Source organism: Phaethon aethereus (assembly GCF_964289735.1).
Source record: "Phaethon aethereus genome assembly, chromosome: 4".
Classification (NCBI taxonomy): Eukaryota; Metazoa; Chordata; class Aves; order Phaethontiformes; family Phaethontidae; genus Phaethon; species Phaethon aethereus.
In genome coordinates, this window is record NC_138578.1 from 75,605,806 (window position 1) to 75,628,334 (window position 22,529).

At 46.5% G+C, this 22,529-nt stretch overlaps 1 protein-coding gene across 1 annotated transcript in view; it reads left to right on the forward strand.

Moving 5' to 3' along the window:
- Positions 1 to 6,961: 6,961 nt before the first annotated feature.
- Positions 6,962 to 22,529, forward strand: part of MXD4 (MAX dimerization protein 4) — a gene marked incomplete at its 3' end in the record, with an annotated part of 35,916 nt that continues 20,348 nt past the window's right edge. The window contains exons 1-3 of the mRNA XM_081998982.1: positions 6,962 to 7,231; positions 7,884 to 7,983; positions 17,364 to 17,393. Of these exons, the coding sequence (XP_081855108.1) occupies positions 7,168 to 7,231; positions 7,884 to 7,983; positions 17,364 to 17,393 (194 nt within the window). The 5' untranslated portion in view covers positions 6,962 to 7,167. The remainder of the gene's footprint in view (positions 7,232 to 7,883; positions 7,984 to 17,363; positions 17,394 to 22,529) is intronic.

The following is a 22,529-nucleotide window of genomic DNA, read 5'->3' on the forward strand; positions in this document are numbered from 1 at the left end:
TAGATTGATTTTCTGACCAAAGAGCAATACAAATTCGTTGGAGCTTCTTCCTATAAACTCAGCGGGTAAGAAAATGGTTTTTTTTTTATACTCAGAGGATAGATGCCATTGAGACTGTGTTACCACTGACTGATTTTATTCATAAAGCCGACAGTTGCCTCCCTGTCCTCTTAAAGTGGACATTTTGTTTGCCAAATGGAGACTAGTTTCAACTCTGTTTGCTAGCATGTGTGCACAGCCCTGCTCTGTTTCTGTCCCTATCCTGGACTGCAACAATGGTGCCAAGCATCAAGGCAGCTTAGAAGATGATCAGAGAGGGGTGGAACATGCTTTTACTGGTACATGATGTGCTTATATCAGTTACCCAACAAGAAGGCGTGACTGCAAATTTTACGGGATAAAGGAGAAATGTTCAATTTATCAGCTCATTCAAGCAGTGACCTCAGGCAGATACCCACGCCGCCCAAAAGCACTCGAACACAAAGTGGGTCTGAGTCATGGCTTCCTCAAAACCTCTTTGCACTGCACTAGCCTAAGTTTAACGCAATACAAATGCACACAAGGCCCCTTTCCTATGCCAAGGGAATGTAATAAGGCCATGACATGTCTGAGATTCAGATCTGAAATCATATAACAAATCCTTCGTCTGCAGTGTGTCATAATGCCGGACATGCCGGCCTGGGGACTGGGGCTCCTAGTCATCCTCCCGGCTCTTCCCCTGCCTTTGCTGAGTGACACTGGCCAGTTGTTTCATCTATGTCTTGTTTCTTTTTTGTCTTTTAAAATGAAAGCAGTGATACCACTGCCTTTTGTAAAGTGCTTTGAGTGTGGCAGCATCAGTGAAGATTTCTAGGATGATGCCTTCCAAAATTGCCAGGCATGGTTTAGGTGAGATAGAGTTGAGGTGGAGCAGGATGATGGAGTAAATCAGTGTCTCTCAAGCTTTTCAATCCATGCCTCACTTCAATCAGTTAAGAATAATTTCATGCCTGATCACAGAAATGGCTGCAGGGCCTGGCGGCAGGGTACTGCACGTCTCGCTGGTCGGGGAGCGCTGGCAGAGAGGGGCATTCGAGGTCCCTGCAGCCAGACTCTCAAGGACGCTAAGATACAAATGTTGCCTTTCATAATACAGCAATTAACAAGAAATGAATGTTACAGGGGACTGGCATCCAGTTGGAAGTACTATTTTTTTCAGATTTAACTTTCAAGCATGTTTGTTCTATAACATTTCATAAACACTCATTAAACCCCAAACAAAAACAGGAGAAATTCAATTGTTTTGGGAAAGCAAGTGATTCAAACAGTGCAGCAAACAACTGGTCAAGAGCAGGCAGCAAGCTGGGCTAGCGAGCATCACGTAGAGAGCCCACCAACCCCAGTGCATGAGAGTCACTCAGGTCCATAGGATGCCACAGTATCTGTACTGTTAATTTGTTGTCGTGGTCCTTGGACCAAGCTACTCTCCAAGCCTATGCCTGGGTACAGTTCAAGGGCTAAGACAGGCCAAGGACCCATCCGAAGACACACTGGATGGTGAGATTGCACAGACATGACTCCTCCACACTACACAGTCCCTCAACGCTATAGCAGCAACTCATTAACCCCAATACCCCACGTACCCCATCATGTCACGTACCTTCAGCTTTAAGCTCTGAAAGCAGCTCTCTGATGGACTGCCACACACCTTCAGGCACTTTGAACTTAAAAAATCCACCCCAAACTAAAAGCAAACCACACATAAAATAAAGTGATGACTAAAAGCCACATGTGCAGCAGTAGCAGCCCAGAGGAGATGCAGGGCCAAGCGGCTGCCGTGACATCTGCCATTCAAGACCAGGGATGGAGAATGGTCTTTGTCCCTGCTTTACTTGGCAGGGTAGATATAATCAGAGTGCCTCAAATTACGTGGCACTTCAGGATATGATTTACTGGGCATGGTGGTGTTGGGTTGATGGTTGGACTTGATGATCTTGAAGGTTTTTTCCAACAGTAATGATTCAGTGATTCTGTGAAATTGGGCTTGGGCACTGACAAAATTGTTACTTCTGAAACTTCTTTCTATTCAACTCTCAGGTGTTTTGGTTTCCGCATCTAGGAAACAGAGTTAATGATCTGAGTCATAGGTGAGATGAGAAATTAAATGGGATTTGAGATGCTGAGACAGGGAGCTGAAACTTGTCAGTGCCAGCTCTGAGTGCAGATCCCCTCCTGTGTGGGAAGACAACTAACTCTCTGCTAATTACTTAAGCCTTGTAACACCCAAGGAAACAGGGGAATGGACTCCAAGGCATGGTGAAGGAGGTTATTTCTGGACATAGGGATAAGACACAGTAAGGAATTTAAAAAGATGAAAGAAAGAAACATGCAGTAGCTGCAGTGAGCCAAATCTGAAAAGCATGGAAGGCCTAATTATTTCTCTAAGGCCGTATGTGAGGAATAGTGAATGAAGTTTCCTGAATTATGGATCTTCAACTTCAGAGCTCTGCCCACATCACAGCTCAGGGCAGTCAGCAGTTCTGATGTCACTGATCTCACATGCCATGTCACACCACAGGATGGGTTTTGGAAAAGAAAGATGTTTTAACATTTTAAAATGTAAATACAACCACTCCAATCACAAAGTGCAGGCAGTGAAGAAACCGCAAACAGTTCAGGTTTTGGGGTGTGGCTGCTGATGGCTCTCCCTTCTGCTTCTAAATATAAAGTTTTTCAAACTTCACCATCAAGTGACAGCTACCCCTTATCACCGAAGGCCAGCTGTTTCTTTAGCACTCAGCTGTTCCTGCTGCTTGCTCATAGAAATGGAAAAAAGCTATTTAGAGACGCAAATCTGCAAAGCCTTTGAGCAGGAGCATATCTTAGAGCCTGTCCTTCAGTTCTTGGTTGATCTTTCACACCTGCTTTGCACCTCTGCACCCATGCTGACACCACCAAAGCTAGTCCTGGCTCACTGGCACAAATAAAAACAGATCCAGAACAATTCATTCTAGGTATTTTAAAAGTTTTTACAGTGCCTCCTGAGAAGGACTCAGTTGAATTCACTCTAGGAGAAATCATCTTGGTAAAACTACTCGGCACTCTCTAACACATTGCTGCACACTGTACGGAAAGCCCCTTCAACACAACTACAGGTAAACGTGTGTCAGAGCTTGTTTGGTATGACCCAACCCATACACTGTCCTTCCCAAATGCATGTGGGTTTACTCCGGATTTCATCAGCAGAGGCTCTGTGTGTGTCTGTGGTTACACACACGCTTATAGTTCAACCGGACTAATGTAGTTTATGAGTCGAGGCCAAGAGCCACCATGAACAGAAATCAGCTGGCTTTTGTGACTGCACTGGTCCCTGTTTTGCAGTCCTTAACAGCACTGCACGACACTTAGGCACATAGTCCAGCTGGCTTCAGTGGCCCCTCTCTTCCCAAAGCACCCCTTCTGTGCAGGGAAGGGAAGCACAGGGCCCTGGAAAGTGCCAACATCAATGTGACATCACGCTCAAGCCCCCTAAAACAACTGTCTTCAAAATTCTTCTGTCCACATTTCAAAGCAGAAAGAGCAATCACATTGAGTCTGATGGCGTTTACCCCGGGAGTGGTGAGAGGTGCTGGGTTCGGGTCCCAGGGAGAGCAGGGGAGGGTGAGGGCAGCTTCAGCCCAGCAGCCGGATCGGGCCGAGTGCCGAGGAGTGTCCGGTGAAGGCAGTGCTTGGCGAGGTGTGTGCACCCTCCCGAAGCACTGCCCCTGTGCAGTGCTACGCTTGTTTGTACTCCTGGGTTTCTAGAGGCACACAGTGTGTGTCCACAGTGTGGTGGAGAGGAGCAGGAGAAGCTTCAGGCCTTCAGAGCCTCAGTAAATCCATACCTGAATCCTGGCCTTTTGTACAAGCGTATCCCACTTTCACCCAATGCATCTGTATACCTAGCACATTCATCTTCCTTTCTGGACCTATGACTGATTCCACAGCGCGTGTACAAAACAGTTTAATTTACATTTAGACACATATACTACGAAATACGGGTGCTCTGAAAATCTTAGGTACTGCTAGATTGCTGTGGCTACAGTAGGGAACAACGGTGCCTTATCTGTATAACTTTGCATTTTCTTTACCACATGCCCTATGCATGTGGTCAGGTAAAGGGAACTTTCCTGTGTGGACAACACAGACCTATGCATATATGGTTTCATGCTATTTCATAACAGAAAGCCATGTCAAATACTATCTAAACCTACTTCCAATTAAGTCACAAAAATGCCATAAATTTCAGTGTTTACAGTGAAAACTGTACTGTCTCGCCCAGATGCAGCAGAATTTCAAAAGGTCAAGCAGCAAGTGGAAAATGTTACAGCAATTTTTTCACCATTGCAATCTACGCACCAAATTCTCGTCTGCCTTGTAATTCATGGAGTCACACTTTTTCCAAGCAGATAGAAAATTCTCTTAAATTATAATCACAATGCTGCTTTCTTTACAGCTTTGTGTTTCATCTCATCCCTGATGTCTGGACCAAATGGCAGTAAAATGCGATCTGCCTGTTTCAGCAATGTTCAAGAGCCACATTACACTTTTGTATCTGAGGCAACAAGACACAGACTAATAAATTATCAGGTGTAATGTATATGTAGTCTTACCACAATCCTGTAAAAAGGGTAAAGCATAATCCTTATTTTAATCAGAATCGCTATTACCCTCTTAAAAGGAAACTGTAGCTGACATCTTTTGCCAAGGAACAAACACAGAGGACAATATTCTGCAACCCTCCTGTGTGCTGAATAGCTCTTACTCAAATAGTTAAATTAAAATCAATGGGACCACTTGTGTGCCTAAGTGCTGTTCTGCAGGAGGACTGATTACAGGCTTCAGCACTTTTGGCCTGAAGATGTACCCATGTGTGATCACAGCACAGCTTAAAATGTGCCTATTTTAAAACTACTTGCTTGTGCTACAACCAACCAGTTTTAGGCAACAGCTGTGCAGCAGCTATCTGAGATAAGGATGCAAAGTTAGCGGTGCAAATAGGATGGTGTGGACAGGAAAGGTGCTGAGCTCCTTCCTGTTCAGCCTGTGCGCTGGGAGCCAGGCTATTCTGGTAGATGGCTTCTGTGTATCCAGATGACGAAAGGCAGCTGAATATGCTGGCAAGCGTTGGAAAGCTGGCAGTAGCTCGGACTGCATTTCTGAGAGCCTTCCACTGTTTCTTTTTTCAGCAGGTTAGACTATTGTGTAGAGTTTAGTAATTCTTTTAAATCTCTGTGCATGTTTTTGCAGTACTGCTGCTTTCCTCCCTTGCCTGCACACTGTAAGGGGTCATGGATGTATGTACCAGACACATTTTCAGAGCATATCCAGCACCCCATTTGGATCGCCTTTTTCATTCTGATTCATTTCTTGCCATACTTTCCACTATGAGAGCAGGGGGCTTTTCCTTCGGTTGTTGTCATATAGCAACATTCTTCTGACTTACAGCCTTGATAGTAAGGAGAAAGAGAATCCCTATCTGCTTGAAATGTCAGCTACCTTTAGGAAATTCCTTACGCACTGGTGGTGATGAGAAATCCCGCAGCAGGCACCCCAGGAGCGCCTTTCTTGCTCTAAGATGCGCAACGGCCAACCTGGTGATGCCCAGGGGCCCGCCATTTGCTGATGCCAAGGGAGGAGGTTGTTTTTTCGCCCACGACGCTTGCCAAGCTCCCTGGGCAATGTCGTGAGGAGGTATCTCCTCACGGCCTGCTGCCCCGCTTCCCTCGCCATCCTTGCGGTTGTCTCTGGGGCTACCAGGCACGCCGGGCCCCGCTTCCCTCCCCGTGGCCCGGAGTGAGCTGCGCGCTCGTATTTACAGGGAAAACCAGTAATTTGTGTGTGCAAACTGCCCGACGCCGAGGGGACAAGACGCGCGGCTGCGCAGGACCGGGGCCAGCACGGCGAGGGCCCGCTCCTCCCCGTGAGGCCGGCCGCCGCCTGCGCACGCCCCCCGCCAGGCTCCGCCCCCCCGCCCCCTCCCTTTCCGGTGAAGCGGGTCTGTACCCTCGCGCCCGCCCCGCGCGCATGTGCAGCCCACCCCGGGGGCGGCGGGGGCTTTCGCTTTTCTTCAGCACCGTTCGCCTGAACGCGGCGGGCAGCTCGGGGGGCAGTCCCCGGTGGGGAGCTGCTGTGAGCGCCCGTGCCCAGCGGTGGGAGGCCGCGGGGGTGGAGGCCTGGCCTGGGCCAGTAGTGAGGGTGCGGGGTGTGCTGTGGCGCCGTGCGCCCAGGGACGCGCCAGGCCGAGCCGGGGCCTAGCAGTGCCCTGGGCGGGCGCGGTTACGGCGGCAGCGGGTTTCCTCCACAGAAGGCGCACCCCGGTTTAGCTCCAGCCCTGCCTCCTGGGGCGGCAGCGGTGTGCGTGGGCGCCCGCGCTCCTCCACCGCCGCCACCGCTTTTTTCTTTTAATTCTTATTTTTTTTTCCCCAGCTGGCCGAGCCCGCGTTCCTGGCGCTAGGTTTGCCGTTAACGTTAGTTGCTGCTCCGGCATCGGCCGGTGCGCCCCACAACCCGCCGAGCATGTCGCGCACGGCGGCGTGTGAGGGCGGGCGGCAGAGGCGGAGCTGCGGGCCGCCCCGCCCCTCTGCCTGCCTCTTCCTCACAGCAACGTCTCGCCTCCACCCACCCATTGGCTTCCCCTTTCCTGCCTCCCCGCCTCCTGCCGCACGGCACGCGCCTCCCACCCCATTGGCCCCTTCCCCGCCCTCATTTGCATGGCGCCCCGTGCACCAATCGGCGGCCGATACCTGCTTAACATGCAAGAAGCCGGCCACTCAGCGAGCGCGGGGGCCGGGCCACCACGTGCTGTTGCTAAGCTTCGGCTTCTAAATTGTTACTATAGTGGCGAGCCAATCAGAGGGGGAGATGGGGATCTGTCAACATTCCCTGCCCCAGACGGAGGAAAAGGGGGGGTGCTCTGGCTGCCGGTTGGCCCGGCCGCCGCCTTGCGTCCCGCCCCCGCGCCCAACCGCGACTTCCTATTGGCGGCGCGGGCTGCCCGTCGCCTGTGTGTCAAATGTAGGTTGAGAGAGGTGCCTTATAACCGGGGGCTTGGAAGTCCCCCGCGCGTGAACTCGGCGCGGTGCGCGAATCGGGGCGACGGGGGGCTCGGGGCTCGGCTCGGCTCGGCTCGGCTCGGCATAGGCAGCCATGGAATTGAACTCTCTGTTAATTCTCCTGGAAGCGGCCGAGTACTTGGAGAGAAGAGACCGAGGTACTGGGCGCAGGCGGGCAGTCAGTCAGTCACCCGCAGGCGCTCCCAGCCGCTCTCGGCCTTTGTTGTGCGGCGGCGGGCGGCCCGGGGCCGGGGGACCAGCCCCGCGCCCTCACCTGCCCGGGCGCCGCGGGATAGACCCGGGCTTCGTCAGAGGCACCGCGCTGGGGGAGGAACAGTGCTCTTCTCTTTGTTTTTCGTTTGGGTTTTGGTTGTTTTGTTGTTTGTTTTTTTTTAATTAAAAACCCGGTTATTTTTGGTCAAGCTCTGGATGGGGATGGTGCGTGTTGCGGCGCTCAGGATACCTCACACTTCTCTGTGTGTGGCAGTCATTAATTGTATGGCAGTGCTCCCCTCCCCCCCCCGCCCCAGCGCAGCGTGACAAGGGTTTGCATGATCCGCCTCGTTTTTAATGTGCACTCAAATAATCCTCCTAATTTGGCACTTTTTTCTTTTTTTTGGTGTTTTGTTTTGGTTTACCGAGTTGTTTTTTGTTTTGGTCTTTTTTTGTCTCGCTTCTTTAAGAGATGCCAGAATAAAATCCAAACAAATCAACCGGAAAAAATTCTGTTCTTTACCCTAGCGTTCCTGCAAAGGAGGAAAAAAATGCATGGAAAAAATATATTGCCACTAATGCTGACTTTGTCCCTAGAAGCAGAACATGGCTATGCATCAGTGTTACCCTTCGATAGTGACTATTCCAGAAAGAAAACAAAGGCAGGCACCATGGCCAGAAAATCCCAGAATAACAGGTAATAGACGCACCGCTTTTTCAGAATGAATCGGCAGCTTTTCCAATGTGTCTAGCTTATGTGCAGTGCATACGTTTATTAAAAATAATAACTAATCCAGTGTCTTAGTTTCCCCCATCCCGGTAGTCGCCATTTTTTCCCTGGATGGGCTTGGCTCTGTTTTGATCTCTCATATAAACACTGCCACGCGTACACCATCTCCTTAGTACTCACTGCATTTCTAAACCATCCGCCCTCATCGCTCCTTCTGCTCCGCGCTCACCAACAGTGGCTTTTACTGCAGATCTTAACACCATAATCGCCACCCAGACTTCTCTTTGCATGGCACTAATTTCCCTCCCGGCATTTATTTATACACTAGAGGCAGCGAACTGGCCACCTCCCCCATCGCAGCCAGAGCAGATGCAGCCTCTGGTTGCAGCGTGGCACAGGGCTCTCGGATGGGGGAGCGTGTGTGGGGCGGCGGGGGCAAACCCACCCGTGCACTTGAACTTCTCCTGTAGGTATTAAACAAGAAGGTGCTGGAGTGAACTTGACCTCTCCGGGGCTTCTGCTGCACCGCTGGGTTGCTCGCCTGCCTGCTGCATGCAGATCCATCAAAGTGCATGACTGGGTCGTTATATATCACAATTATCATCTGCCTTTTTGTGGTGATAGTGGTGGTTTTGTTGTTTTCCCCGCAGCCGCTACCTGTGCTGCGATGGCATGAGCGGAGGGCTGCTGTGCGCAGGCTCTCTGCAGCTTTGTTTGCTGCTCGGGCAGCGGCTGTGTACGTGCAGGAGGCTGTCTTACAGGGACAGTGCCGGCCCCTGCCTGGGAGCTCCTCCATCCTGTGCTGTGCCTGCTCTGCTTCGCTCTTCCAGGGCTGCTCCGGAGAGGACCAAGGACCGTGCCCAGCTGGGCCTGCTTCACCCCAGAGTGGTGATGCTCTCCCGAGCGCAGGCTTCACTCAGCACGGTTGTGCTGGATGGTGGCTCCTTTAGAATAGCCTAAAATGAACTCGGCTCGCACGTGACTTGTTTTCCAAACGAGCAGTGAGTCTCAGCGGGCCCACTCCACTCTCGCTCCTCCTGTGGGCATCCTGCACGGCAGTGGGCAGCCGCGTCTGCTGGCTCTGGGGAGGAGCAGGGCAGCTGGCCAGCGGCTGCTTGTGGGGCACCAGAGGTGCAAACTGAAATCAAAAGCTGACGAGCTCCCTCCTTGAGAAAAACACGAGCTGGTGAGCACCCTGCTCGTGCCTACTGCGGCCAAGCAATGCATCCTGAAGATAACTGAGGGGGAGCAAATTGTTCCCCTAAGCCCCTTCTCCAAGCAAGGCAACCATTTCGGGGGTATTAATTGCAGTACTCCTACATTTTTTTGTTTTAGTTGAATTCTTTGTCTCATCTTGGAGCATAGAGAAGACGTCAGTTCATTTTAAAAAAGAAAGTCATCAGGAGTGGGAGGCGTGTCTTGTTTCCTGAGACACTTTGCTCCTGAAGATTTTTAATTATTTGCTTATAAAGTAGGCTCGCTGCCTTAAAAAAAAAAAAAAATCACAGTTAGTCAAAACAGGTCTTATAGGATTTCCAGCTGTAAACTGCTCATTGAATTTTACGGATTTCTTCTTTTCTGTCCCTTGCGTTCCAGAAATCTGTGTTATTTACAGAGCTATTATTCCATCGTTTCCATTCTTAGGTCTCTTGTCATCCGCTGCAAAATAGTTATTTGTCTGAACTGTAAGCTGCTTTCAGGAGTTTTTAGGAGAGGACTTGTAAGCTGTCAAATACAGCAGAATTAAAAGATTTCTCATTACAGATTTGGTACCGTTATTATAGCTGAGGCATACAAGTCTGCTTGCACTTAACCTTCCTGCTTTTTTTCTGCTTGTAGATTTCTATTTACCTCTTCAGTCTTTTGCTCGGATTCTCACTCTGTAGCAGTGGCAACCTTCAAAAATGCATTCCTGCCATACGCAATGTATACGTTTACTTACACTTTCTTTTCTCCTATGCAGTGATTAGATTAGGGAGGGGTCGTTCGGGTTATGGGACAGGATAATGCTTGTCGAGAAACAGTTTCAGGGGTGGCCACTGCCAGGACAGTGGTTTGCCTGGTTCAGCACGGGCACCGGGTTTGCGGGTGTGGGATACAGAGGTGCATTGCTTTAACGCAGCACCCTGCTATTTCAGGGACGGAGGTACAGCAGCAGGGCCGTGTGGGCACCTCTGCGTTGCACTTGCTGACTCTGTACCCACGTCTAGCGATTGCTGCTCTAGTTTGCCTGTGAGCTTAGACTTCAGGGGGAGAAATTATCCTTACATTTGAACATCACTCTAAAATGCATGAAGTATGCTAGCATCACTGTTTTTTTGTTTATTGGAGCTTAACAGATTAACAGAGGGAGACGACTGGCCAAAGTTCAGAGGATCTGGAGTGGTCGTGGGTGATGTGAGCCACCGGGCAAAGTGTTTGTCCATATTGTTCCACTTGAACCATTTTCCAGACGCACCGGGTTTGGACCATCGGATGCAGGCAGGCATGACTGCGTACATGTCTGAAATTTATGCCTTATTATTGCATTGGTTTTTTTACATATGAAAATATATACTTAAGGTTGGAAGAGTAGGAGAGGAGCAGATAACTGCACATTTCAAAACTGCAAGGGCTTTGTTGTTGTTTTCATTATCTATTTTTGTATCCTGCTGCTTGCAGCATCTGATCAGATTAAAAAGTGAGATGATACACTTTTTTTTTTCCCCCATGCTTTATGAGCTATACATATATAAAAGCATGAAAAACATCATCCTCCTCATTCTTGGAAAATCAGAAGAAAGGGAGGAGGAGAAAAGCTGTCAGATGTGAGGAAGCCTGGTGTGCTGTACCCTTCTTCTTTGTTCTGTATTTTCTCTCCCATGTTGCCTGCTAGTGGGGGGGAAGAGTGTACCCCATGTAGTACAGGTGTGCTGACTGGCCACTGCGGGCTGTGAGACCGGGCAGGGATGCATTGCAGCTGCCCCGTTGTTCAGCGAGGGCACTGATGGACACCTCCTTCCTCTGCCAAGGTGGTGGTGATGTTCTTGTAGGAAATTGTGTCTTGAGACCTCCATCGTCTCATCGAAGGCTGGTGAGGCCCAGACCCGTGGGAGGAGAAGGGGGAGGAAGGCTGCCCACCCTTTGGACAGGAGGCTCAGGTCTGGGCTAGAAGCTTGCTGGCCTCTCGACTGTGATTAAGTGAGAAGTAATTTTGACAGGATTGGATTCATGCAGGGAAAAATACCAGCAGAATTGGATTTAATTAACCAAGATCTATAAGCCTTCTGTCCGCTGCAGGAATTTAATATTTTTGCTTTGTCCACTGATAGCTTTGGGTCAAAATTGGAAGTGGTCATTAGCAGTTTGTGCTAAACAATATTCTCGGGGTTATTGGCAGCAATCAGACACAATTTTTAGCCATTTCTTTTTCACTTTTCTATTAAAATTACTTGATTTTATGTGTGTGCTTCTCACTCAGTTTCCTATGATGTGCCCTCTCCCATGTCACACGAACCAAGCTGCTTTGTTTTCTCTCTTTCCGGTTTGCTGTTTGTACCATGTTCTCTGCTGAGACTCAGAGTTGTTCTCCTCCAGTAGTTTTGACCAAAATCCTCTGGCAAATGAAACTCGATTCTTGTTTTGCAAAGAGGACGGGAGACTGGAGAAAGGCACAAGACTGACTTTTGGGGGGAGGTAAATCTAGGTCACATCGTCTTGTTATGCCACTACTTATCAGGCACTTGACCACAGTATAATAAACATCTCTTCACAGAGCAGTGGCTGTAGTTCCTAAAGCAGTGCCATGCAGTCTAATAATTCTTGTTAGTGTGTAGTTGGAATTAAAGAAAAGGCATAAACCAAACAGCTGTATTTAGTGCAGTTGTGTCTTGGAAATGTTAATAACAAATATTCAGAAGTCCTCCCGAGCTTGCTGTTTGCTCCAAGGAAATGGAGAGGTAACACGTGCAATGTGTTGAGGAGGAATACAACGCAAATCTGAAATTCAGTGACATCTGCTCCTGAGGCAAGGCACTTTGATAGAAAACCATACTAGCCTGCAGATAGCTGAGCTTTCTTGTGCCCTGACTGTAATGACGCCCACCAGGTGTGGGGTGGCTTGAACTGTGCGTGGCTGTGAGGTCTGTGTCCGCCCGTGCACGGGAAAGCTCGGGCAGCTGCTTTGACATGAAAGAGTCAGAAATTAGGTAAAATGAAAACTAAAATCTTAAGTGTTAGATGCCAGTCTACTGAGGTCACGGGTAAATTTATTTGCAGACAAAGGAACTGGATGTTGGTAGTGCAGTGTGTTTGGCCTGTTAATTTAGGAGCTGGCTTATTGAAGGAGGGGCAGCAAAATAAATGCCAATTTATAAATGTATCTCTGTATTTATTAATTAATATTTTTGCTCATGTGTTATATAAATAGACTTGTACTTTGTGCAATGTTCTGGCAAAGGGTTATATCTAGAAGAAGATGAAAGCTGCATTTGGTGTGTCAAATAAAAACAGAGCTTAACGTCTGAATTCCTCTGCTAATGTTGGCTCATGGTGAGGGTCAACCTGTGGCCTGCAGAGTGAGCCCCTTGCTCCATGCAGATGTTACTCCATCCCCAAACAAAGCAGCTTAGCGATCAGAGCCTGATTTTTTTTTTTTTTTTTTTTTTTTTTTTGGTGGGAGGCTGAGAATAAAACACTGCAAACCAGACTGTGCAGACATGGCTCCTTTTGCCTGGCTTTCTGTACTTAGTAGGTGCCTCTGGGTTTGCTTTCCTAAAGCTGGTGACAGAGGTACAGCAATTGATATCACTGCACTTGTTTTTAAAACTGGTGCATTTTATTCCCAGTCTCACCAACTGGTCTGTCACCACTGAGGGGCTGCAGTAGCTCTGCGATGCCTCGGAGTTGCAGTGTTTGTGCAATTGAGGAAAACAAATTGCCACCGTATTAGAAACAAGTTCGGACCTCGCCGCCGCAAACATGTGGCAGCACAAACTTGGATGAGGTACTGGAGCCAGACCTCTGCATCAAGTCATACTGCGCCAGTATGCCTGGTTCCCAGATCCCAGCTGAATCTGCAGGGCTGGTTAAATTTTGCTATGAGGAGAATGCAAAAGTCATTTCTAGTGGATTAATTCCATACAGGCTGTTTCTTCGACAGGCTGTAAGCAATGTGTCCAGTTTAAAACAAATGGAAAAAACCCAATGACCCAGGAGCAGTGAATACTGGGTAGGATGTGTGCTTATGCGCAGGTTTATTGTTGCACTACGCCTCACCTTTATTGTTGCACTACACCTCACCAAATCACTGGGTGATTTGGATGGTGGGCTGTAATATTTTCAGGTGCATCCCACGGCAGGTTATGTGTGTGGACAGGAAATTCCTTGGAAGCAAACTGGGATCTTTGCAGCAAAAATCCACGTAGCAGTTGCATCCAGACAAGACTGTGGGATGTATGAACTGTGTGCTCTTGTGCACCAGCACACTTGGGAGTGGGAATTGGATGCAGACACTTAACGTGTAGCACCTTGTAAAACTTCTTGCTCTGTTTGTTCTTACTCTTTCAGCCTGGACCAAAGGTGAAGTGCAGGCAACGTAGTTTGCACGTGGCCCTCCCAAGTGCCGTGTGGCCTTAGGTGGAGTTGTGTCCTCTGCACAACACCCTGCCAGCCCTGCCCACACCAGAAGGCCCTGGAGTGGGCAAGGTGCTTGGCACTGTTTCAAGCATTTTGTTAGCCAGCCCACTCTGCTCCCTGGTTCAGAACGCATGGGCAGCTGGTAGCATATCGGTGACTCCCGGCCTGGACCTGGCTCCCATTAGCATTGGGGAAGAAATTTCAGCAGCTCTGATGATACATCCCTGCTTTTGTCAGGAGCTGTGCTGGTTTCCTTCCAGCAAGATGCAGCGTCTGATGGAGCAAATGGATGGAGGAGTAGGGGAAGATGATTTACTAACCAAACAGGTGGTATGTCCCACATACGGTGAAATCTCAGCTTGGTACGCATGTGGGCAGTTCCTGCTGGCTTACCTGTAAACTGGTAGAAAGTTACTCTTTCGGGTGTCTTTTCTGGGTTAGTCTTATAATCACAATTAGCACCCATCCTAATTGTGATGAATGTTGCATCAACCACAAGGTCAAATACAAGTACCTAGAAGTCTTGTTTAGGGCAGGGAGGGTGATGGAAGAGGACAGCGCTGGAGACTTGCTGTTGCAAGTGGCACAGCATCTTGCAAACCATCTGCATTTACTTGGCTCCTCCCCCTTCTTTCAAATCTTCTTTTGACAATTTATTCACAAAGAAAATTTAACTTCTGCTTCATAGCTTGTGAACTGCTTGGCATTCCCTAAAGGGATATTAGGGCTGTCTCAGGTCAGCAGTGTAGGCTAAGTGGCAGCATTGCTGATCTTCTCCTTCTGAATCTGTGATTTTGCTGATGATTTTTGTGTTGGCTTTTTCCTTTTATTTTTATCATCTGAACCTTTTTCTTGACACCTTTCCTTTATCACTACTACCCCCAACTCCACCAGCTTTTGCCTGCAGATACAGAGCCTGGTATACTGAACTTAAGCTAAACACCAAGAGTCTTCCTTCTCTTGCAGTCATTTTTGAAGGGCTCTGCAAGACCATTCATCTGAAAACCACAGCTGTACATCTGTCTCTTCTACATAAATATATGTATCCATGTATCTTCTTAGCCCTGGCCCACATCTTATCTTTTACTGTAGTAATAAAAGACTCCATTTTAAAAAAGAGGTAGTGCTTGGGCTGCTGGTTGGTGTGTAGACCCATTCTTACGGGTTTTTTCCTCGCATCAGGTTGCATGAAGAGTAGAAGGAGATGGATATTCTTGCAATATACTGTGCTGTAGACACTGAAGGAGAGAATAAATAATATTTAGAGAGAGGTTCATCTCTTCTGAAAACAAACCCAACAAAAAATGAACCATCATGCTTGTGGTACGTAAGTACTTAGCCTTTTCTGTAGATGGAGCAACTGTCAGGTAAATGACAAAACGCTTTGAGTTTTGTTTCCTGGATAGGGACTGATCATTGAGGCGTTAGTCAGCCTCCCTGCACCTCCTGAAATGTGGGGCTGGTGCCTGTGGTTGCACACATGGACTAGGCACCTGCATCCCAAAGAGCTGTGCAAAGAGGCACACGTTTGCTGTCGTTCTCTTTGGTAGTTGGCATAACCAGGGTAGGCAGATATACCCCTCCAAAGCTGGTCTGGCAGGACATATACCAGGTGAGCACCAGGGTCACCCTTCATGAGCCAGAGATGCCCTGTATGTGTGCTGCATGCAGAAGGACTTGCAGGTACTCATTGCATTCTCTCTTAACCCAGCAAGATATTCTGTGCAGGCTGAATTTCTTGGCCAGTGGTTCTCCTGCTGGTGCAGCAGTCACCATTCACGCTTATGCTCTCCAGAGGTGATGATGAGCTCCGCTACAGCAGGCAGGTCAGAATTGGCTTATTAGAGTGATCCTGTTCATCTTGTGTATAGTTGCCAAAAATGTCAGGGAGGTCATGCCATAGGGCTGAATCTAGGCCAGCCTGTATTTCCTCTTTTGCAGAGTCCCCTGTGAACAGTGTCTTTGTGCCTCTGACAGGCCCGTTGGGGGTGTCTGGGGAGAATGGTTCCTCCTGAACTTAAGTTTCTGAGTGTTTTCATAAACGTTGGCGGATTTGGCATAGCGTTTGTCACTTTTCATGGAAAAATGGTTTGAGCTATCTCTGTGTGTGTAGGAGTAGAAAATAAAAACAATATTCCCTTATTATAGTCAAATAGCAAAGGCAGTAACTCACAGCAAACCCAGATGACCTTGACCTATTAATGTTGCACAGAATATGTGTAAAACACTTTCAACGTTGTTGCATTGGTCAGGAGCACTTACATGGCACAGTAGGAACGCATATGTTACCCGATTGTGCCTCATTTGATGCAACAAGTTAAAAAAAATTTAAATCCATAGGCTCTTCAGAAACAGATACCAGGTAATGGTTAGCATAGCTGATGTCTTGGTAACAACACTGGGATGCTTTCCAGTGAAAATAGACTAACATCAGTGCTAAACCTTGTACGCATCTGAGTTTTCTACTGGCAGAAAGGCAGTTTGCTTAATTCCTTGCAGGATCAGGAGCTGTGCCGGGCTGCAATAAATTGCTTGTGGATTTTTGTTCATTGATGATTTCTTTGCATGAGCTTTGCTTTCTTTTTTCCCCCTCTTAGTGGCCAGAGAGATGCTTTCGTCATCAGTAACACCTAAGTATGCCGCAGCATCCAGCTGCATACGCGTGTGCAGGGAGAGGCAGAACGGCTTGCCGCTGGGCAGGTCGTGCATTTGTGCAGGCGGAGTTTCTCAGACTGGGATGTCTCTGCTCACTCGATGGACTGTGTGCTTATACCTCCACAAAGCTGTCTCAATCAGCACATAGTGCCCAGTTGCAGGCAGGGGTTACAGCACATTGTAGGAGAGCTGCTTTGACGTTATCTGCCAGCCGTAAAAGCTGCCACCGCCTTTGTAGCTTTTGACCCTTAAGTACTGGAAATGTTTTTAGTTGGACAAAAGTAAAGGTCTGGGAAGTTGCTGGGTTTGAAGTGGTGACAATAACTTCATTTTAGGAATTATTTTAATCTGAGCTGTATAAATAAATAAAATTAATATACCCATCTGAATCAATTATGCTCCAAGCAGTTTGGGCTGCCTTCTAATGGCAAAAAACCTGAGGCATCGTCAAGGAAGAGGGTGGGAAGAACCTTGAATCCTAATAGATTGGAAGAGAATAGCACACTGATGCGGTCCATTCAGGGACTGTGATTTTTAATTTTTTTTTTTTCCTGTTTGTACACTCAGAAGAATTAAGAGGAGTCCTCTATTTTTGCCATTAAGATGTCAACAGCAACAGCAGTGGTTAGCTGCTGATTTTTCTTTCTGCTTCTCCGTGGGCTTGAAAGCTGGCTTTTTGGGTGCTTTTTACTCTTACCTGTTACCATTTAGATCTTCTAACAATTTCTGCCCCCTCATAATTTTTCTTCATAGATAAAAATCTTGTGGGCTGTTTTTATTACTAACCTGCTCATTTTTTTATGTCCTATTCTGTCTTTGAATCTATTGAACACTAATAAATGCAAATTTATTATAATCCCCCCCCAACCCACGGTTTACTTGTGGAAATCAAGTTGATACCTTGAAGTATCTAAGGGATGTGAAAGTGAACCAATTTAACAGCAAAGCTGCTTCATAATCCATATAAATACATGTTTTAGAGAGCTCTTTTGCAACTTATACAGGTGTTGGCTTTTAAGTATTCTAAATCTTGGTATTTATCCTTTTCTCTAATATTCCTTTTCTTTTTTTAATAGGTCATCACACAATGAACTAGAAAAACATAGGTAAGTCTTGAGAAAAAAGCAAATTAAAAGATGAATGGCTGACATTAGAATTGCCATGCTTATTGAAGAATTTTTTGTTGAAATTGTTTTGATTTTGCAGTGAATAGTTTATTAAGTTGGGGGGGTTTATCAACTAAAATCTAATAGGTATAGTATTATTTGGCGGTTTTTTTCTGTTGTTTGGTATGCTATTTTTGAAACACCCCTGATAATTAGCTTTGGACTGATGAATGTTGTAACCTGTTAACCATACTGTTACTAGTAAAGAATCTGATTGCCTCAACTGTTTGCTAGAGGTGTTAAACGCTGTAAGTACAATCAAAAGTATTTTGTGATTAAGGTGGATCATTTTTGGGGAACAGTATGTCACACAGGGTTATTCTATGTTTTTTTTTTTTTTTTTAAAGTATGCCTAAAGTGCAGTTAATTTTCATCTTGCATGTAAGTACCTACGGATACGTTTTTCCCCTCCGTCTGCTTCCTTGCTGGTACGTGTCCTGTCCAAAGAGCTTGTGTGAGCTAGAAATCGGCAACGCCTGAGTTGCAGCCCTGGTTCTGTGTATCTAGCGTGGTGAAAAGCTGTACTTACTTACCAAGGACATTCATTAGACCCTTGAAGACCTGATTTTTAAAGAACTCATGTTTGCACAGTTTTGGAGGCAGTGTTTACCATCTATTCTATCTTGTCAGAGTTTTTTTGCAGGCAGGCTTTTTAGCTGTAGGAAGTCTCCTGGGGTACGCTGCTCTGAAGGTGCACACAGAGAGCTGCCAAGCACAAAAGGTGCCCGTCTTCGCACTGGCTTTCGGTTCCCCGGCTGAGCAGTGCTGTGGCACCCTCGCTGCGGGATTGCTGCCTTTCACTTATCATTCAGGCAGCAGGACAAACTCTCTTTTGGGTAGTTTTTTGTTCTTTTTCATGTAGCTTGTGGTCTTTGGGGTTTCATGCATCCAAAGAAAGCAAAGCCTATATGTGTGAATATGACTTAAACCTATTTGCATGCTTTTAAATATGTGAAACGTGGTTGATGGCACAAGAAGATTGAACTCACTGGAGGTTTTTTTTGGTGTGTTGTTCTGTGGCCACAGTTATGTAGCAGCTAGACCATCACTTCCTTGCATGCCTACATGCTTTCCTGTAGTTTAATTGTAATATGAGTAAACTATAGCCCTGCCTAATAGCCACGTGGTCATCCTAGAGATGAGAGGAACTGGGGAGGGATCAAACTCACAAACGCAGGCCTGGGCTGCAGAATGCAGTGCATTGGCTAAGGCAGTGAAATCAGCTGGCAGAAGTTCTGCTGACAGAGTCTTCAGGAAAATAACTTCATGTAAAATTTTGTCCTTCAGTCATACTTCTTTAAAAGAAAAAAAAAAAATCTTTGTTCCCAACTGTGCTTCTTTCTCACTCTCATTTTTTTCCATCCTCTTTCTAGATACTGTGTTCCATTTCTTCCTTTTCCCCTGCTCCATCATTACTGACTTGTTGTCATTCAAACTACATATTCCTTTTTTTTTTTTTTCTTCCACTCATTTTTATAACCCGAGCATGGAGTTGTCTCTTCTTCCCTCTGCTCTGCCTTAACAGGTTTAAGCAGCACAGTAAATGAGGCACAGCAGCATTTGCAGTAGATGCAGGGACAGAAGAAGGATCTATTAATTGTTCAATCTCTGTTACCACTTCCAGTTCTGTGTTATATCTTTGTAGTGGCTGGACCATATAGTATTAGCCCTGCTACCTTCTCTTTCTCTGCCATCTCAAGGTCAAAATAGGTAAACTGCAAGGTACATCTTGTGGTTATACAACTAATACTTGTAGCTGATGCTGCTTGCTGTACCTCCTACAGCTAGACTATACTTGAAGCCAGATTTTTATTATTCCTGGTGAGAAACTGTGAATTAGTGCAAGATCCTTGTGTGTGCAGATGAGGTGTGTACAATTCTAGTTACCTAATGTATTGGTGTGAAGAACTCTTGTAATTTTAATTTTTTTTTTTTAACAACCCCCTCCTCCAGCATGGTGACTATATGAACTGATAATACCGATCACGCTGTTTTTCACTCTGTTTTACTAAAATTGCATTAAAAGCCATCAAGCTTCTTGCAAACTGTAATGGAAGAGTCACAGCCATTAGTGTGTTCCTGTAGCAGCTGGTCCTTGCAGCAGAGCCCATCCTTTTCCCCTGGTGCAGCCCTGCCCTGCTGGCTCTGAAGCACTGGATGTTGATTTTGGAGGTGTATCCTTTCCAGGACCAGAGCCTTTGACTCACCACTGCTATGATGCTTCTGGCTGAGACACACGTGGTTATCTCACAAGAGCCTGTCAAGAAGGAAGAGAGGAGATGGCTGCTCATATCCTCCTCCTTGCCCAGTCCCTCACGTGGTGTCTGTGGGCTGGACTGAGTGCTGGAGGACAGGGAAATGGCTTCCTCATTTACAGGGCCTTTGTGTCCTGGATGAGAGTGGCCAGAGCTGCTGCTAACCAGAAAGTCATGGTAGCCACTGGTACATAGTGCTGTTTCAGGTTCTGCATTGATGTTGCACATAGCAGGTTTTATCTCTGGTTTTGACATCGGTGGGAATGGCAGTGGTTGATCTCTCTGTGCAGACTTGGCCATTTGGCACCCCTACTTTAATTTCCATTTTCTGCTGCTGGGTCTCCTTTTTCTGTACACTCTTGAGGGGGATGCTTAGAGGAAGGCAAATGGAAGCAGAGACATAATTCCAACAAAAACTCTTGTTATCTGATAGAATTCAGACTACAATTATGTCTTTGTCAATTAAGTGTTTGTTAGCAATTCATACATAAAATTCTTTTTTCTGTGCTTTAAGTGTCCCTAGAATACCCAGTTCAGAACTGCAGTGTGTGTTTGTTATAGTGAAACTCCATAAGGACTCATTCCTCTAATGGCAATCCTCTTTTGGTCCTGTGTGATTAAGGTTTGCATCTCAGAGCCATGAAACAGGAAAGGCCCTAAATAGGCCTAAATAAGTAGGAAGGCGGGAAATCTTCTATCCTAAGGACACGTGAGGTTCTAGAAGATTCTTTAATAATTATGGTTAGGTCAATCAGAATGATGCTTGGATGCAACTCGTTCCAAATGACAAATATATACATGTATATTAATGTATATATTTTTGTTATTGTTTCCAGCCAGAGCATTATATCAATAGGCTTTCACAGAGCAATGTCAATAGCAAGTACATTGGTAATTGTGACTTTTTGCAAGGCAATTTGAAAATAGACCTAACCTGACAGCTGTACAGAGGTATTCAACTTTCATAGTGTAAAAAAATCAAGAATCCACAAGAGACTCAAGTTTCTTAAAAAGACACAGCATAATCTCATCCATTTGTGTCAATTTATACTAGTTCTACATTACAATGTAAAAACCAAGGCATACCCCCCTGAAGATTGTGCTGAGATATTCACACTGCTCAGCGAAGGCAGTGAGTCATCTGCCCTCTGCTATTCATGTGTGGACTTGTCCCCCCAGCTTGCACAGACTGCGGGAGGAAGCGACATCTCCCTGCCGTGGTCCATCCTTTCTTGTCGGAAGCAGATGGAGCCCTGACGAGGGGTGCTGGGACCGACCTGCCAGGGCTCCTTTGGTGACAAAGTCATTTCACTCCTGCCTGGCCATGAGGAGCTCTGCTGCAGGAGGTGTTCAACATCTTGTCATTTCTATGGCAAAGTCTTTGAAAATAGCTTGTGAAACAGAATGGATTTTAAAGAAGAGCTTTTAAGAATTAGTGAAAAGTGTGCCTTAAAATCAGCAAGCCACATGCTGCTGTCCCCAGGCTGGCACCATGTGAGCAGAACAAGCGCCTTGGCTGGGTGACCATGGTACAGCTTGATCTAGATGGACAGTTATCTCCTGCCTCTGTCAAACCGTTTGTATTATTCTCTGTGGGGTTTTCTTGGGTTTTTTTTTTAATCGGGGGAAGGGACAGATAGCAGCGGTAAAAGTTGTCCTGCCTGCATTCCCCAAAATAGTAAACTCTTGGCAAGCAGTGGGGAGTATAATTAGAATAGGGAGCTGATTAATGTCTTGGGGCAGGATGGACCGGTGATGTCCAGCATGGCAGTGCTCAGCAGTGCAGCATCTGAGTGGCAAGTGCGCTCCTGCTTGGAGGAATTGGCACCTCCTGTCCCAGGTCCCTAGGCGTAGGGTTGACAAAAGCTGGCGAGCTGAGCTGGGTGGAGGTAAAATCCAGGCACTGCTGTTGGGAGAGGTGTGCTCTAGGGACATGTCCTTGCTTTCCTCTGAAAGTTGCTGTGAGAAGAAGTGCAGAAGTGTTTAGCTCAATCACTGGGTATCGGGTGGGAACAGGGAGCAGATCTCTCTTGCTCAGGGCTCACTTGTTTGTATTGCAGCAAGCTGTGAGGGCCGTGGAGATGGCCTGGATCAGCTGAGTGGGACAGCCCTGAATTTTTAGAAGTGCAAGACCGGAACTGGGAATACATGAGACACAGTGACTTGCAAAACCTTCTCACAGAAGAAAACAAACCTTTCCTTCTTCCCAAATGAGCCTAAAGTATGCATTGTTTACACTGTTGATTGGGAAAGACTGAAAGTATTCCCGTGTGTGCACAAGGTAATGCAGCCTGAGTTTTGGATAGTGCTTTGTGTAGTTCTTAAACCTAAAGCCTTGCCAGAAAAAGGTTGTTGGATTGCATCACCATGTGTATAAAGTAGATACCTTTATAAAAATGTAGGTTTTGATGAAAAATAAGTATTTTGATGGGAGCATTATGATGTACAACATTAGCTGATGAAGTAAATAGAGTGGGTGCCTCTGAAGTGAAGTTCTACTAGATAGTCAGTTTTCTCATGACGTAAGTGCAGATGAGCTTGCCAGGAGCAGTGACATTCATTGGTACATGAATTTCACCTAACCACGGTTACTTGGAGTTTAAAGTTTGTAGAAGCTGACAGTGCATAGATGGATGTCTTGAAATTCTCTCTGTGGTTCTTCATGTTACTAAATTGCAGGGTTAATGAAAAGCATGTAATCGCCAGTTGCTGATAAACTTGGAAGTTTTGAAACAGAACTGAAAGGTCGTTGAAATAATAGCATACCAAAACAATGCTTAATGTTTATTTTTATTATGAGCTGCCTTTTCAAAATTGCAAA